Genomic DNA, 16,456 nt, shown 5'->3' on the forward strand with positions numbered 1-16,456 from the left:
AACAACTTTCTAATCTAATAAGAACAATATTTAAAATCTTATTTTTGAGCCTTTGTCTTTGGATTTGTTCAGATTTCTTGTGCTAAAAGGTTGAGTGGTATGCTGGCAATGCAAAATGGGAAAGGCAGACCTTTTAATTGTTCTGTCAGAGCTATTCAAGAGTATTAATCAGAAGAATTTCTGTAAGGAATTGAATTAAAATTATAAAATGATATTTATAGGAAAAGGAGAATTGTGATGTAATTTAAAATGAACTATAATTTTACATTAGATTATGAATTTGGAGCAAGAGTGTTATTGAAGTAACAGATAGCTACATGCAAATTATGAGGCAGGCTAAACATGCCTCTGTAGTGCAGGAAGGATAAAGACTTGACTGCAACCTAAATAATCTGAGAGTGTCTCAGGTGCTGGAAAAACCATGGAGAGGAGGACAGAAAATGAATAGGTACGGTTCTTTTGCCCTCGGGTTAGGGTGCGCTGATTTCTAGACAAGCTGTAATGCCATACCAGTGCTAAGCACAGAAGTTCAAAAGCACAAAAAGGAGCAGTCAGTCTCAAGAGACATGTGAGCTGCAGCTACCCAGTGCACTTTTGCAGAGGTGGGCTACTGATAGCCCCTGCAGTGATATGAGAGCTCAAATCATCACCACCATGGTGGGGTTAAAGGTTAACAATAGAACTAGTGCTCATATCCTTCCAGGTGTCAGCAGGGGTTCAGACAGGCACCTCTGGATGTTTCTTCCCATAGTGTAGTGCAGACTTTCCTAATACAGGGAACAATGGGCTACATCTTATGATAAGAGGTATAATGGTCAGCAGGCATACAACAAAAGGCATAAAGAAAAGAAAAAAAAATCCTACAGATTCTGTGTGGAAGTTGTAATATGTCAGTTTAGGTACTTGAATTCCCCACTGTGTGGGCTTCAGACATGCAGCAGTGTAATTTAGAGTAGACAAGCACAGGGTGTAGGCTTGATGTTGAAGCACTGTGTTTGTCATCTCTACGGACATGTTATAGATGCAGGATAAGCTACTAAAACAAAATGTTTTAAGCTACTGAGGAGTACAATCATTTTTTATTTTGCATTTGTTTGTGGTGATGGTACACCCTACTCTGATCACAATTTGCGGATATTGCCCTATTACTAGTTCCTTGCTAATAGAAAATTGGTATTACATGAAACAATAGTGGCCAGATACCTGATATTGCGAAACATGTCTCAGACTGTCATGATAACTTAGAGCATACTTTATAGGATTCATTTCACCATTTTTTAAAAGGAAATGCCTTTAAGACTGACATGAGATATTAGGACCAGGAGAAGAAGTGGACTACAAGAGAGACCCCAGACAACCTAAGCTACTGTATTTGCTGACCAGTACAGCAGTCATCATATTTCTTCTATGGACTGATCATACAATAAACAGTTGTTTACCAATCAGTGCAACATGCTGACACAGAAAAGATGAAATCCAATAATAAATTCTGTTTCAGTGAAGGGGGAAAGAGCATGGCAGTATAAAGTTATTAAGTTTTACTTCAGACAAAAAGTTGAAAACACATACAATATAAGCAAAATATGTGTTTTATTTCCCTGCAGCTGATTATCAACTGCCACCAGGTCCTCTTCTCATTCATGTGGTCCAGCCTTAACCACACTTGGCCTCAATGTGACCCACATCCAAGGGCAGTGAGTAGACTGAGATAGTTGGTGCAGTGTCCTGCTGTGGATGTGGAGTGTGCCCTAAAACCCACCAACACATGGCAGTATTGGAGCCGGAATAGGCTGCCTCTCCCCAAAGATGGATAAACAAATATATAGTGATATATATGTATATATATATATATATATATATATATATATATATATATATATATATATATATTTATAAAAGCCACTTTAAATTTATAGCAAGAAAACAAACATTCTACTTCTGTGATCAATTTACACTAAAAATGGAAAGGTTCTGCCCCCACACCAACTTACCAATGTGTGGTAACCTTAACCCTGCATCATCCCTTACAAAAATCCTTTCTATAATGCTATCACTGCACAATACAGTCTCAGACAAAGAAACATAGGCCAATAATATTGCACAGTAGTAAAACTATCCCTTTCCCTAGCCCTAACCCACTAACACTCACACAAAAGCACATTCCCAGCCCTAATACTAACCCACTTACCTCTGTCTACATTCTGAATTGTCAACATTCTGATAGTGCCCTTCTGACTGTCAGTATTCTGATCAACAGCTATATATATATATATATATATATATATATATATATGGGTCTACTTCTAAATTTTGAAGTTTCAAAACTTTGAATTTCTTATGATCGAGACCATAAGATCGAAGTTTTGAAACTTTGAACCCATTAAATGGAGATTGCCATACAGTGCAGAAAGATATATTTACTGTTTTCCTCACTGTAGGACGATCTCGGCTTTGGTATATTTAATTAGCACGAGGTATGGGGGTGCAGGGGCTTGCCCCCCTGCAAAAATGTAGAAAAAAAAAATATATATATATATTTTTGTTATTTACATTTTCAAGTTTTGAAACTTCGATCTTATGGGCTCAACCGTAAGAAATTCAAAGTTTCGAAATTTTAAAATTTAGTAGTAGACCCATCTCTCTCTCTCTCTCTATATATATATATATATATATATATATGTATTTCCCCTTTATAATTGCAAAATACTGAAATCTCGAATTTCAGTATTTCGCGATCATAAAGGCGAATTTTTAAAATGTCAAAAGTGCATAATCACAAATTTGAATATTTCAAATTCGCAGTTATGGCTTTATGTTACGTGACGTGCGCTGTTTGGTTTGGATATTGTTTGGTGTAGTGTATGGATTTACATGGAATGTAAGGTAAGTAAGTGTTTTATAAAAGTTTTGGGTGGGAGTTTGAGTGTATGTGAGGTTGCTTGTAAGTTGTATGTGTGGATTAGGGTAGGAAGGTGAACGTATGAGTGTGTAATTGATGGATGTGTTGGTGTTTGTCTATGTGTGATGTGTGCTTGTGTGTGTGTGTGTGTGTGTGTGTGTGTGTGTGTGCGTGTGTGTGTGCGTGCGCAAGCGCACAAGAGGGACTGTGGAATGTCTAGGTGTGAGTGTACTGTTTTTTACTAATTGTGCAATCTCGGAGTTAGTATATATAAGTAGGGGTGTTGGGGGGTGCAGGTATGTGGATGTGTGGTGTTTTGTTTTTGTATGTTTATTTGTTTTGTAAGTGTGGGTGTTGTGGTTTATGTGTGGTGTGGTGTATACTGTGTGTTCGGGATTTTTAGTTTCGGGATTGTGAAGGTATGGTCACAAAATACTGAAATTTGAGATTAAGACTTGAGATATGAAGTGGAACCATATATATGTGTTTATATAATATATATGTATATATGTGTGTGTGTGTGTGTGTGTGTGTGTGTGTGTGTGTGTGTGTGTGTGTGTGTGTGTGTGTGTGTGTGTGTGCCTGTGTGTATGTATATTTATATGGGTCCACTTTGTAATTTCGAAGTTCCGCAATCCCGATGTTCTAAATACTGACGCTGAGAACTTCGAGATTGTAGAATCTCGTAAACTAAAAAAAAAAAAAAAAAAAAAAAGAAAACAAGAAGAAATCAATAATCACATTTTTGCAGGGGGCAAGCCTCCCTGCAGCCCCTACACCCCCTGTAACTTAAAGATACCAACTCCAAGATTGCACTACAGTGAAGCGAACAATAATGCTCCCATTCCGCAGTATGCAGTGATCTCCACTGAAAGGTTTCATGATTCCATAAATCTCAATGTTCTGAGCATTGGTACTTCAAACGTCAGGATTGTGGAATTTCGAAATTACAAAATGGACCTATATATATATATATATATATATATATATATATATATATATATATATATATATATATATATATATATATATAAAAATTTGATTTATTTAGTTAATTAACATTTGGTTGCTGTGAAAGTCCGACTGGATAGAAAACCCATTTTCAGTAGAGGGACGGGGAGAAAAGCTCAATTAAATAGACAGCAAGATATAACAATTTACATAGTTAATTACAGAAAACATGAGATAAGAAATAGCCATTTACATATATAACAACAAAGCATAATACTGGTATATGGTTGAAACCAAAGAGAAAGGGATAGTTTTATATATGAATATGTGTGTGTATGTATGCATGTATGTGTGTGTGTGTGTGTGTGTGTATGTATGTATAAAAGAAGTGCTGTGGAAACCCCTGCAGAGTGCTTTTTGCCCTTTGTGGAGGGGGAATTGATATCCAGAGCAGCAATTCTGGAAGAGACAACAGAAGTGAAGGAAGACATGAAATAAGTCAATAGGAGGAAGATGGAAATTATTCATGTTAAAAGATTCCAGATGAAAGCACAACTGAGCACATTAAAGAGAGAAACTGACACACACACACACACACACACACACACTGAAACAGATTCTGTAACCCAACTATATGTGATTTATCGAATGTATCCGTTGTGTGCTTTTTACTAATGCATAAGTCTCTTCATTTCATGTTTTTCTATAATTTCTTTCTAAGACTGGTGTCTCTGCTATCTCTAATGTTCCATTAATATTCTCATAAAAAAGGTTTGGATGTTAGGTGACACTGAGTTAATTCAGCTCATATGGTAAGCATATATAGTATACTTTTATAATTTTTAGCTACAATGTCACACTATCCAAGCATCTTCAAATAATATACAATCTTTGTATTGTTGACTTTAGAAAGCAATGCAGGATTCTTACCACGCTGTTAAATGTAATCAATGCAACACGTCTTAGAGGAAAGTTCTTCACCAAAAAATTCAGCGACATTATGAGGGCATCCTGTATGCTCTGTAATCAAATAATTGAGATGAATAAGATGAGAGAACCAGGTATCCAACTTCATGTGACAACCTCATAAGTGTTCAGTACCAGACTCTCCACGCAGCACTGGAAAAAATCCAAGAATTTCAATACATTTTTTTATTGTTATTTATTTTGATTACTAAGATAGTCCATTGGGCATAACTAATTTTCATCAGCAGCCTGGGGAGAAATGCTCTGAATAAAAAGAATGTGGAATTTACAAGTTAACATGCAATCTGAGTTGTGCCAATAGTAGACCAGATGTATAAGCAAATGACAGACAATTTATGTAAGCATTTAAACTGAGTAGCAAGAATTAACATCTTACATATCAGAATACATAAAAATAATGCTAAAATACAGGGTAGAGATAGTATAGTCATTTTCCAGCTGAATGACATCTAAGTATTTGCATATGTGCACTATAGAAACAAAGAAGTAAATAAATTACACAAAGCAAATATATAGACAAGAAATTAAAGGAATGAGGGTTAAGACTGGAATACATACTTATCCTTAAAAATGTAGTATAATTACTAATGATGCTGATAATAGGGATGGCTGTAAGTCGATTATGTCAATGTTACATGCTACGTTTTAATATATGTTGCAGCTGGCAGTGTCAAGAAGCAGCACAGTTATTTTACACACTCCTCTTTGTTCTTTACTCACATCATTCTATGGCACAATATTGTACAAGTCTATCACCTTTAAGAAATAAATTTAAGTTTTTTGCCACAAAGTCATATAATTACCTCCACTGTATGTCAAATTGTATTCTGAGAAATCTGTTAAAATATTATTAACTCTGAAGTACGGACAACACAGGAACTCAGTTAGTTGTTTCCTAGGGTTTATTCAAGCTCCAAAAAAATCGACAACAGCAACAAAGTAGAGATAATAAGTCCAATCTTTACACACAAACGCCTTTCAAAACCACTGCGTTTTCGTTTACAAAGTATGCACTTCCTCAGATGAATAATGAACTCTCTTAACAATCTTTATATACTGTCACTAATTGATTAATTAATTGATAAATTGATTAGAATTGTGTTGAAACAAATAACTTTACCCATATTAAACACTCTTAAATACAATATTTAAATACAATATATATGTTCCATTGTAGTTTTCATTATTTAAATTAACTGTTGGGTGTTTAAAACTGAATGCTTTGATAAATATGCTAATATTATATTATTATATTACATCAGGATGTAGAAAATATGTAGTTTAACTAAGACTTTTCAAGACAGTGGATGTTGAACTTTGAAACTAGTGTCTCCACCCCTGTAAAGTGTGTAACTATTATAATGTAGCATTATTTTAAAAAAGAGAAATGCCTTAGCTTTTTTATTTATGCTCCACTACCCTGCTGAGTTACTCACATCAAATTAGAAAATATTTGAAAAAATACTCCTACTGCAGCTAAAAACTTCCCTTACCTCTGTTGACACTGATTGTTTTTCTTGGGCCAATACGTCCATCTGTGAGGAGTTCCAATCTTCTCTATTCACTCTTGCTCAGGCTCACTACACTCCCTACCCTGCCCTGAATTCCCACCCACCCAGTCCTTATCTAAATTTATACTGCACATTTTGCCTCCCCTTCTTCATTCCTACCCCCTCCTCTTCCTACTATCCTCACCTGTCTCTGCTACTAATTATTATCCAATAGCATTCACTCAAACCATTTACAATCTTATGCCACCTTATTATTTTCTATTGCTCTTACTTTATTCACACTCATGCACTACCAGTCACCCTACATTTATTCAGGCTAAACCCTCCTTCATATCTATTTCATCAAATGTATTTAATGCCCAGTAAAGCAAAACCATGTTCTGGAACTGAAGTATTCCTTACCAAACAAAAATCCAACAAAGCATATACAAATAAGGAATACACCGTAGATACTAGCAAATCTGATTGTATTTTATGTATTTTTATGCAAATATATTTTTTATATATTTTTTTTATTTTCGACATATGTAGTTTGTTTATTTTTTATGTATGGTATACCAGGCTGTTCTTATTGTTGTCTTGTTTGTAATGCTGAGTGGGAATGGTTAAAATTTGTTAGCATGTGACATCATTTTGTTATTTAATTGATTACTGTTGCTGATTGGATATTTTGTATTTTTATACTCACCATTCACTTGGCTTTTTTATGCATAGAGAAAGAGCTGTTGCTTGAAAGCTTTGCATTTTATTAGACAAGTATTTGCTAGTATCTTCTGTGTATTCCTTATTTGTATATACTTTGATGTATTTAATGTCCAACCTATTCACCTTTACAAATACAAAATGTCGAACTGCCAGGTAACAATATTAGCTTATTAGAAGAAATTATTTGCTAGATAACTACAAATATTCCTACTGAAACCATTACCTTAGGAGATGTTAACAATGACTGGTTATCTATGACATCTAACAGCCCAACTACAAGTCTTAACATGTATGGTTTCAAACAACTAATCTCTTCTCTTGATTGGCTCAACAAATTGAATCATAAAAATGTTATCCTCGACTCGATACTTGTATCCATACCCAGTAAATATGCTAACTCAGGGGTACTACCTGATTCCCTTAGTAGCCATTACCCTATATTCACCAATAGACAAATCACCCACTAGCTAAAAAACATCAATATAGGACCACCCAAAATCTTTCTAACTTTCATCCTGACAGATTCAATAATTTACTAAAATGCTTTAACTGGTCTCTACTCAAAATCTACCCTTAGACAAAGCCATAGACAAATTCAAAAATATATTCATGAATACATTCTTGCCCCTATGAGAAAGAAAACAGTGAAAACCTCTCAAGCCCCCCTAGCTGACTCATTCAACTAGAATTATCATACAAAATTGTGACAAATCATGGAAACAATGGCACAAAGATAAGTCCTCTCAATTCTTACATCTATACAAAGAGTTGTATAACCTCAGCAAGAGGCAAATTCAACTAGACAAAAAAAAAATATATATATATATATATATATATATATATATATATATATATATACATACACAGATCATAAAAAAATCAAAAGAAATTATGAGCTCAGTTAAAAAAATTCTTCATCCTGGCTCTCCTTCCTGACCAAACCCCTATCAGCTACCAATTTTAACAGTTTATTCATCAACATCAGAGCCTGTCTTACCTCTATCTCTCCCCAACCAGTTACTCAACCTCAAAATTCTACTGGCCCTGACATTCTTGCCTTTAATCTCCATATTTTCCCCACATCAGCTGCTAAAGAAAATTATACCCTGTTCTCCTTCTTCTGATGATCTCCTTGCTGAGTACATTGAGGTCACTGCAGATTCTATTGCATACCCAGTGTCAATTATCATCAACAGATCGAGTTGTGACTCCCGTATCACTGTCCAGTGGGAGAAAATCTTTACTATTCCACTCCATAAAGGAGATAAGTCTTGTGACATCTCTAACTTTAGGCTAATTTTCATCTTGCTCCCCCTTTCTAAGGTCTGGGAAAAGTGTATTCATAAGCAGATCCTTTAGTACCTCTTGCAGAATTATCTCCTAAGTCCAACACAACATGGTTTCCAACAAGACCATAACATAACCACCACTCTCCTCAACTTTTTTGAGACCATTAATAAGGGTAGAGACCAAGGAATGTTTATCTCCTCTATTTTTTGACAGCTCTCAAAAGCCTTTGATACTGTGTCACATGAAAAACTTCTGACTCAAATATCCTCTCTATGCCTTTCCAATGCAACTCTTGTGTGGTTGCTTTACTACCTATCTGGAATATATCATTTCTGTCAAATGGGTGTCTTCTCCTTCTCCTTTTCTCCTAGTTAAAACAAGTGCTCCCCAAGGCTCTATTTCAGTCTGCTGCTCCTCTCAGCAAACTTGCCTTATTCTGTATGTAGATGACTCAACTCTCAAGTGCTCATCTGACAGCCAAATAAAACTAAAACAAATGGCACAAAATATCTTCAACTCATTTGTACTGTGGCTGCATCAAAACTCTCTTTTACTTAATCCCAAAAAAACTAAACTACTATTTTTCCAAAGTCCCAAGCCAATGCTAAAAATAATTTCCACATTACCTCTTTAACAATACAGCTATTTTAGTAGTTACCCATACCAAATTGCTTGGATTCTCCATAGACAACAACTTAAAGTTTGATTTTTACATAAAAAACTATATAAAAAAATCATCAAAAGATAGGTCTTCTATATATATAGCAAAAAAGAATCGTTATTCCTCTCCTAGTAGAATAACCCCAGTTAACTTATCTTTTACCCTCATTCTCTATGGCTTACCTGTTTTGACTAGCATCCAGAGCTCTCTTAAATCACACCTGGATCAATGCCATAATAAGATAGGTAGATTTTCAGTGGGTCTATATTGCAATGTCAAACTAAAACAAGTTTGAACATTGTAATATATAACCCTAAAGTCTGAAAGTGGGAAATAGTGAAGCCACAGCACATCAACTTTTTTCCCAGGGAAAAAATCGGTGGGCCGTTTTTGGGGCTGCTATTTCCTCCACTGTGGTGCGATCTCAGAGTTGGTATATTTAAGTGAGGGGGGTGTTCGCTGTTCTGTGATTTTGGTTTTGTTGAGTTTCGGACATAAAGGTTTGATATTACAATGATCAAACTTTTGTAAGTTCGACATTGTTATATAGACCCATTTTCAGCCAACCTGCCACATACAACTCATCACTGCTCTGTTTTATGTGCTCTCAACTTGTTAGAACTCCTGTATCAACTAGCATATATGCAACTCCTTCTAACCCATAAAATACTATATAACCCTCTGCCTGCCCTTCTGTCTCCTCAGTACTTCACAACTATCTCACAAGTCACCTCTGCACTCCCAAGGCAAAAACCTGCTGTATAAATCAAGAAAAAGTATGGAACAAAGGCTGTACTCCCACTGCATAGCCATACTATGGAACTCTATCTCATATACAAGGTGTTGTGAAGGGACAGATGGTCCGTTTATCCAGGTTGATTAGTGATGACGGGACTTTCAAAAAAGAAATGTATAGCCTTATAGGGTTATTCCTGGAAAGGGGTTACCATTTGGGATTATTAGTTAAAACTAAAAGGGAAGTATATAAAAAAAGAAGTAAAAAATATACACCGATCTTGAGATCTGGGGCTGTATTACAATCAGCCTTTAATGCTAAAACTGAGACGCTAGGCAATAAGAACGATGAGACTGCCCCAACATTTATTTTGAGATATAATGACACAGCACCTGAAATTTGTGCTATTTTAAAGGGTATTTGGGACTATTTTTTGAGTAGAAACACTAGGACAACTTTGGGTAATGACCCTCATATAGTGTTTAGTAGGGGATACAATTTGAAGGACATTCTGGAGAGCACTAGTCATGGATATAGGAGATCCTTCATGGGTAAGTGTGGTTGTTGTACAGTATGCAGGTATATAGCCGAGGGGGCATATCTTACAGTACCAGGATTTAGGCGTACTATTGCTTGCCCTGGGGTATGCAATTGTAGTACGCGGAATTGTGTGTACATCGCTTCTTGTATGTCATGCGAAGCATTCTATGTTGGCATGACTACAAGGAGTTTGAAAGAAAGGATTAGAGAGCATTGTAGCTCCATCAAAAGGAAGGATGAACATAATGCCCTTTATTTACATTCGAGGGGATGCATTGAATTTAAGAAGTTTTTATTTTTTGTTGTTGACAAGATCAAATCCAATGACTGTCTTGATACCAGTAACCTTGTAGCTCTATGTGAAATGGAGTGGCAGGTTAGATTGAATGCCACGAAATTTCCAGGGCTTAATGAAAGTATTTCACTAAAACCTCTACTAAAGTATAGAGCTAATTTTATTTGACTTATTGACTTTTTTGAGCTTGGTTCCATGCAACATACATTTACAATTTATTTTATTCAGTGGATTACTGCTGAATATTGATTATATTACACCACATTTTTATCTTTTTTTATCTTTATTGTCAGCATTATTTATATATATTTTCATTAGAGTATTTTACAGTTTACAAGAATACATTTGTTTTCAAATGATTTTGTTTTGAATATTTTTTCTTTATAATTTTATTTTTAATGTACATATTTACATTCATTAATATGTTTGATTAATGTAATTTGAATACTGTTTTAATTATTGTACAATTTAAAAAATGGTTATATGTATGAATTGATTATTCATTAATTGAATAATGGGATAATTGAAGTACAGGATGTGATGTATATAAGGAACATAGCTGGGTGTGTTGTATTTGACTCTGAAGAAGCCGGTTTTACTGGTGAAAGCGCTCAGTCATTGCAGTTTTATGTATTGCATTTTTATGGATTAAATTTATTGCCTTAAGTTCCTGGTTTGTGCCTTATTGCTGACTCCGACAGCACTGTGGTTGACGTTGGTTTTTTGTTTTAAGTGTACTCCTGAATTGGAGTTTGGTTCGACTATTTTTGCTCTGTCTCATATACAACCAGAACTATATCAGGCCTTCATGTATTTAAACCCTCTCTCAAAGAATGTCTCGCTAACTCATGACAATGCCCATGCACCTCCCCTGTATGATCTACATCAAGAAACACTTTACATTCTTACTAACCTTTCATTGTACTATTTACCTATACTGTTTCAACATTTGCCTTCTCCCCAGTCTTAGGGAGGATTTGCATTGTCTTCTCTTGATTATTTCATAACATAGTAGACTATGTTTTAATAGTTTGTATATACAGACAGCCGTATGTAATTCTATTTGCTTGTTTTATTTATTATGATATCATTGATGTATCCTCATGCTTTATTGTATCCTATGTATTTCATGGTCAAACTGTATGCATATATACCTTTAAATTACAGCTATATAACTGTTTTATTTGCTGTTATTTAACTCTCTAGACCTTTTCTCCCCAGGCCCCTTCTGTAAATGGGTATTTATTAATCAGTCAGACTTCCCCAGTAAAAAGAAAATGTTAATAAATAAATACATAACTAAATAAATAAATAATGAAAATACTATTTCTGTCATGTAAATTCCATTCCAGATCAGATTAAAGAGGTCATCAATGAGCCGTTAAACCTAGGCCCCTGCTTATGGGATCCCTATGCTGCAGACTGATTCAGAAATTTGGTGCTTGAATTGTAAAATAAAACATTTTAACTAACTTTTTGTATTTACACTACCATTTTATGCACTTTCCAATACTCAAGTACATATTACAGCAAAATGAGGGTTACAACTACTTTAAGCCATGTTTTTTAAAGAAGCATGAAGCTAGAATACCAATTATCATTAAATCAGATCTATCGAGTTGCAGAAATTTGCAGTCCTGCTGGTAACAGCAGTACACGTTACTGCTGTCACCCATGGTAGCTGAAGTATTTGAGTTTATCTTTTTTGTTCTATTTTTACAAATCGCAAGAACTTACAGTGAGACAGACATCAGTAAGGGTCTATGCTGAGAGTGTGAGGAAATGTGGATTCAGGCACTTTATTTACTTTTGACAGTGTTAATGTGATCACCAATGCTGCTTTTCATCGAGGCAATGTACATGTGTAACAGCTGTAGGGAAATGTTATTTTGAGGGATGTGTGTGCAGGCTGGCATTGAAAAAAGAAGGTAGGATCTGTAAAATAATCACTGGAACACACTTGGGTGAGAGGTGGAGACTAAACTGTATGTGTCAGAGAGCAGCAATCAGTTTAAACAAATTACTGTGGCCATAATTTCTTTCACTTTTCAAGACAATCAAATATCAGCCATATACAAAGAAAGTGGGTATCTCTGTATTGGGAACAGGATGTTCATGAAAGTAATTGACCATCAGACTGGCTTACTAGGGTAATAACAAAAACCCTAACCACTTCTTATGGCTGCCTCAATAAAGTACACATATGTAAATACTCAGATGTCACTCAGTCAGAAAATGACTGCCACTTTGAGGTTAAGGAATGCATAGGCAAGTTGATCAAGAAACAATTTGATTGTTAGTAGGCAGTCAGGACGAAAATATTACTACTATTAATGATATAATAATAGCAGTGCTAATATAATAACAATAACAATAACAATAATAATAATAATAATAATAATAATAATAATGATGATGATGATGATGATGATGATGATGATGATGCTGATGATGATAAAATCTAATTTAATCCTTGCCATGACAAAAGTGGATCCCACAGCTTTTGAGGTCCACCGTAGGGTATTACATAGTGGCGGATGCATTTGTTACTTTCTTTTCTTACAACATATTCACAAGTTTTATAGACTGATAGGTAGGTTCCGTTTTCCATGTATCAAAAGTTGCTGAAATCAAGATTTCAAAATGGGCATGTCAAAAGAACATGATGCCTTAAGAAATAATGGAGAATAATGAGTATTTGCTCCATGTGTAGTTTTACAAAATTAATAAAATACGCTGCTACTTTTCAAAGCTGCAGTGTTTGAAAAATGTAGAAATCTTTAATTTTGCTGTGTAATACTTTACCTGCATCCTTGATATGTGGATTGTTTGGTGTTTTTCATTGAAAACTTTTACCTACAACAAAAGAAAAATGTTTTTAAATTAGATAACAATATCTCATGCATTTCTTCATACAAGTCAACTGCTATGCTTCATCTGTATATACAAATAAAGGGTGATGTTTGCAAACATTTTGTACCATGGAGCAGACTTGGTACATCATATAACAGCATGCCAAAACCTGTTATGATTCATAAAAGAAGTTACAAAATAGGGTAAAGCATTATAATCTCTTACCCAATTGTGCCACATTGCATCCCACTTATGGAATACATATACAAATTACTCCCTTTCCCAACTGTATGTCATTTACAAAATGAAAGACTTCAGCATACCAGCTGTTCTCAATAATGTAGCCTATGAGAATCCAACCATGTACTACTGAAAGAGCTGCACCAGCAGTCCCTTACCCCTGCTACTGTGCTGTCTCATATAAACCGAGCAAAGAAAAATCACTTGTTGAAGTGGCCACTTCTAAAAAAGGGCAAATACCAAAATGATTGCTATTATGAGAGACACTTTTCTTTTCCTTTAGTACACTGAAATACTTATCAGCAAGAACCTGATTAAAAGAAAGTATGTGGGCTTCTTGATACACCAATACTCTTTTGCTTTCTTGGAGTTCATTTTTGATGTATTGGTTAATTGAGTAGATAATCTGGTCCATAGAGCTTTTGTAGGCATGGCCCAGGACAGCCCAAGGCACATAAAGCAACAAGTATTACAACAAATGCTAAAAGTATATTTTAGTAACAGTAAGTCAGTTGGGTTACAGATACACAGTCCAAATGTCACAAGTAATAAGAAAATAATGGTAAATGCAGTTATGTGGTAAAACACAGTTACAGGGAACACAAATAATGTGTGCATACTGACCTCATATTAACAATATTTAAAAATATCAAAGAAAAAATACTGAATTGCCAAATAAAATAACAAAATAATTATCATAATTTTCTCGAAAAAAGAGACTTATTTACTCTCTGATGGGTGGCGATGAAGTAACTTTATTTTGAATGAAACTTTATTCATTTGTAACAGGTTGGATCTAGGTCCCAGAAGAGTATTTTTCTCTACAAGTGAAATAGGGTAGATCTCTGATCTCAGTAGACCAACTTCAGGCTCAACCCCGGAAGATACAGTACAAAACTAACAAGAACAGATGAACAATTTAGTTAAGCATCACACAGCTCATGAGCAAAGTTTGTAGACAGTATTAGCAATACACAAGTTGATTCATTTGGTTTGATTGTGGTATATATGATACAATTTCTTATCTAGGTACCACAGTAGCAGCTTACAACATATAAATACAATAGCCTGAAAGTAAGGGTTTCATTAACAAAATTACACTATCCATGAAGGAAACCAGTTAACTTTCTTAAGGTTTACCAGAGATATAAACCTATTTTTGGTGACATCCAACTGGAAGAGATGTTTGAGCTGCAATTAATTTGAGAACATATATAATTTTGCCATTAAGATGTTTAGAACCTTAGCTGTTCTGGATTTTAATGCAATAGAACTCATGTGATAGCTTGCATTAAGTTGTTTCAACACATTATCTCACGTTTTTGCATTTTGTATAAGTAAATAATATATAATCCAGCATAACACAAAATAAATATGATTCTTCATGCCCATGGATACACTTATAGAATATTCCATTCATTATCATAAAACTGACAAGCAGCTCATTGATTTTAAGATTACTTTCACCTAGACTCTGAGGTACACCAAAAATCAGACATGTACCTTTCATTGGATTCATTGCTATCTGCCATTAAAAGGGAAACTCTCAGCCTTGATTTTCTTTCCAGTTTTAAGAACAAACAGATCTAGAAGAACAAATAAATAAATCAGAATAAATATTACCTGTGATGTCACACACATGCTTCCTGACGTATCCACACAAAAAATAACAAGGGAATCATCTGGAACATTTAAATAGTCAGCAGAGGGCAAAGAAATGCTTGCAATATCATCTTTCATAGGGATGGACTTGAGTTGCTGTCTCAATGAATTCTCTTTATTGCAGAACTCACATTTCCATACCTGAAAACAAGAAAACATCAGAATGTATATGAATGAGATGGTAACTCTGTCCTATAAATAGTGGAGACACAATGTACATTTACACCAAGTTTGAAAGTTAATCAGTGTGTTTTTTAAAGAAATAAGGAAACTGGCAGAAACATTTTTGATACGTTTGTTTAAAGTGAATAACCAACAATAAAAGTCAGTAATATAAGGTAATGAGGCAGATTATCAATTAGATCCCTTGATTAAATGTAATTACAGCTACAAATAGGCAGTGAAGTAATAATAAATAATGTCAAGGATAAAAAGATACAGTCAGAGCATCTTCAGACAACATGGCCTATGGCTGAAGTACGAAATACAAATGTGAAAGATGGTATTGATTAAATAAAATAATAAATTCAAGGTATCATAGTATTAAACATACAGAATGAAATACTTTTACATGTGTTCTGTTGACAGAACACATTTACATGTTCTCTATCAACAGGATGGAACAGGGCAGAAATACTCACATACTATATCTAATGATGGTAAGTGTAGAGACTAAAAAATGAACAGAAAGATAAAGGGATATTAGATAAAAATTGAATATTGATAAAGATTAAACAAGCGTAGAGTAGGGGAGAAGGCTAGAAAAGTGTAGTTTCATAGAAGATTAGATCATGGTGAGAAAAGTGTATCAGATTAGACAGTTCTTTGCTTTGGAGCCATCAATATGAAACAAACATGATTCAAGATATCTGAATTACTGAAATGACAGAATGTATTTCTCAAACTGCCAAGACAAAGTCCATAGTCTTGAAAATAGAAACAGAAGCTGGAATTTACAGCAAAATACAAACACAGTGGTTATAAGGGTTTATGAAAATATCTGAGCATGGTGAAGGTTTAATCTAACCTAAGAGTATTATTATTTATTCTTGTTATACAAGTTGCATGTATGTTAATACTGTTGCACTGTTTAAAAAGTGCATTTAAGATGAATATGCAGGAATAT

General features: G+C 34.5%; 1 protein-coding gene across 1 annotated transcript in view; it reads right to left on the reverse strand.

The window, feature by feature from the left end:
- LOC122791721 (circularly permutated Ras protein 1-like) overlaps nucleotides 1-16,456 on the reverse strand; it is a gene marked incomplete in the record, with an annotated part of 735,169 nt that overhangs the window by 411,266 nt on the left and 307,447 nt on the right. The window contains 3 exon segments of the mRNA XM_044059620.1: nucleotides 4,781-4,870; nucleotides 13,381-13,431; nucleotides 15,292-15,471. Of these exon segments, the coding sequence (XP_043915555.1) occupies nucleotides 4,781-4,870; nucleotides 13,381-13,431; nucleotides 15,292-15,471 (321 nt within the window).

The sequence above is a fragment of the Protopterus annectens genome, chromosome 17.part0, assembly GCF_019279795.1.
Source record: "Protopterus annectens isolate FY-2018-M chromosome 17.part0, PAN1.0, whole genome shotgun sequence".
Lineage (NCBI taxonomy): Eukaryota > Metazoa > Chordata > Ceratodontiformes > Protopteridae > Protopterus > Protopterus annectens.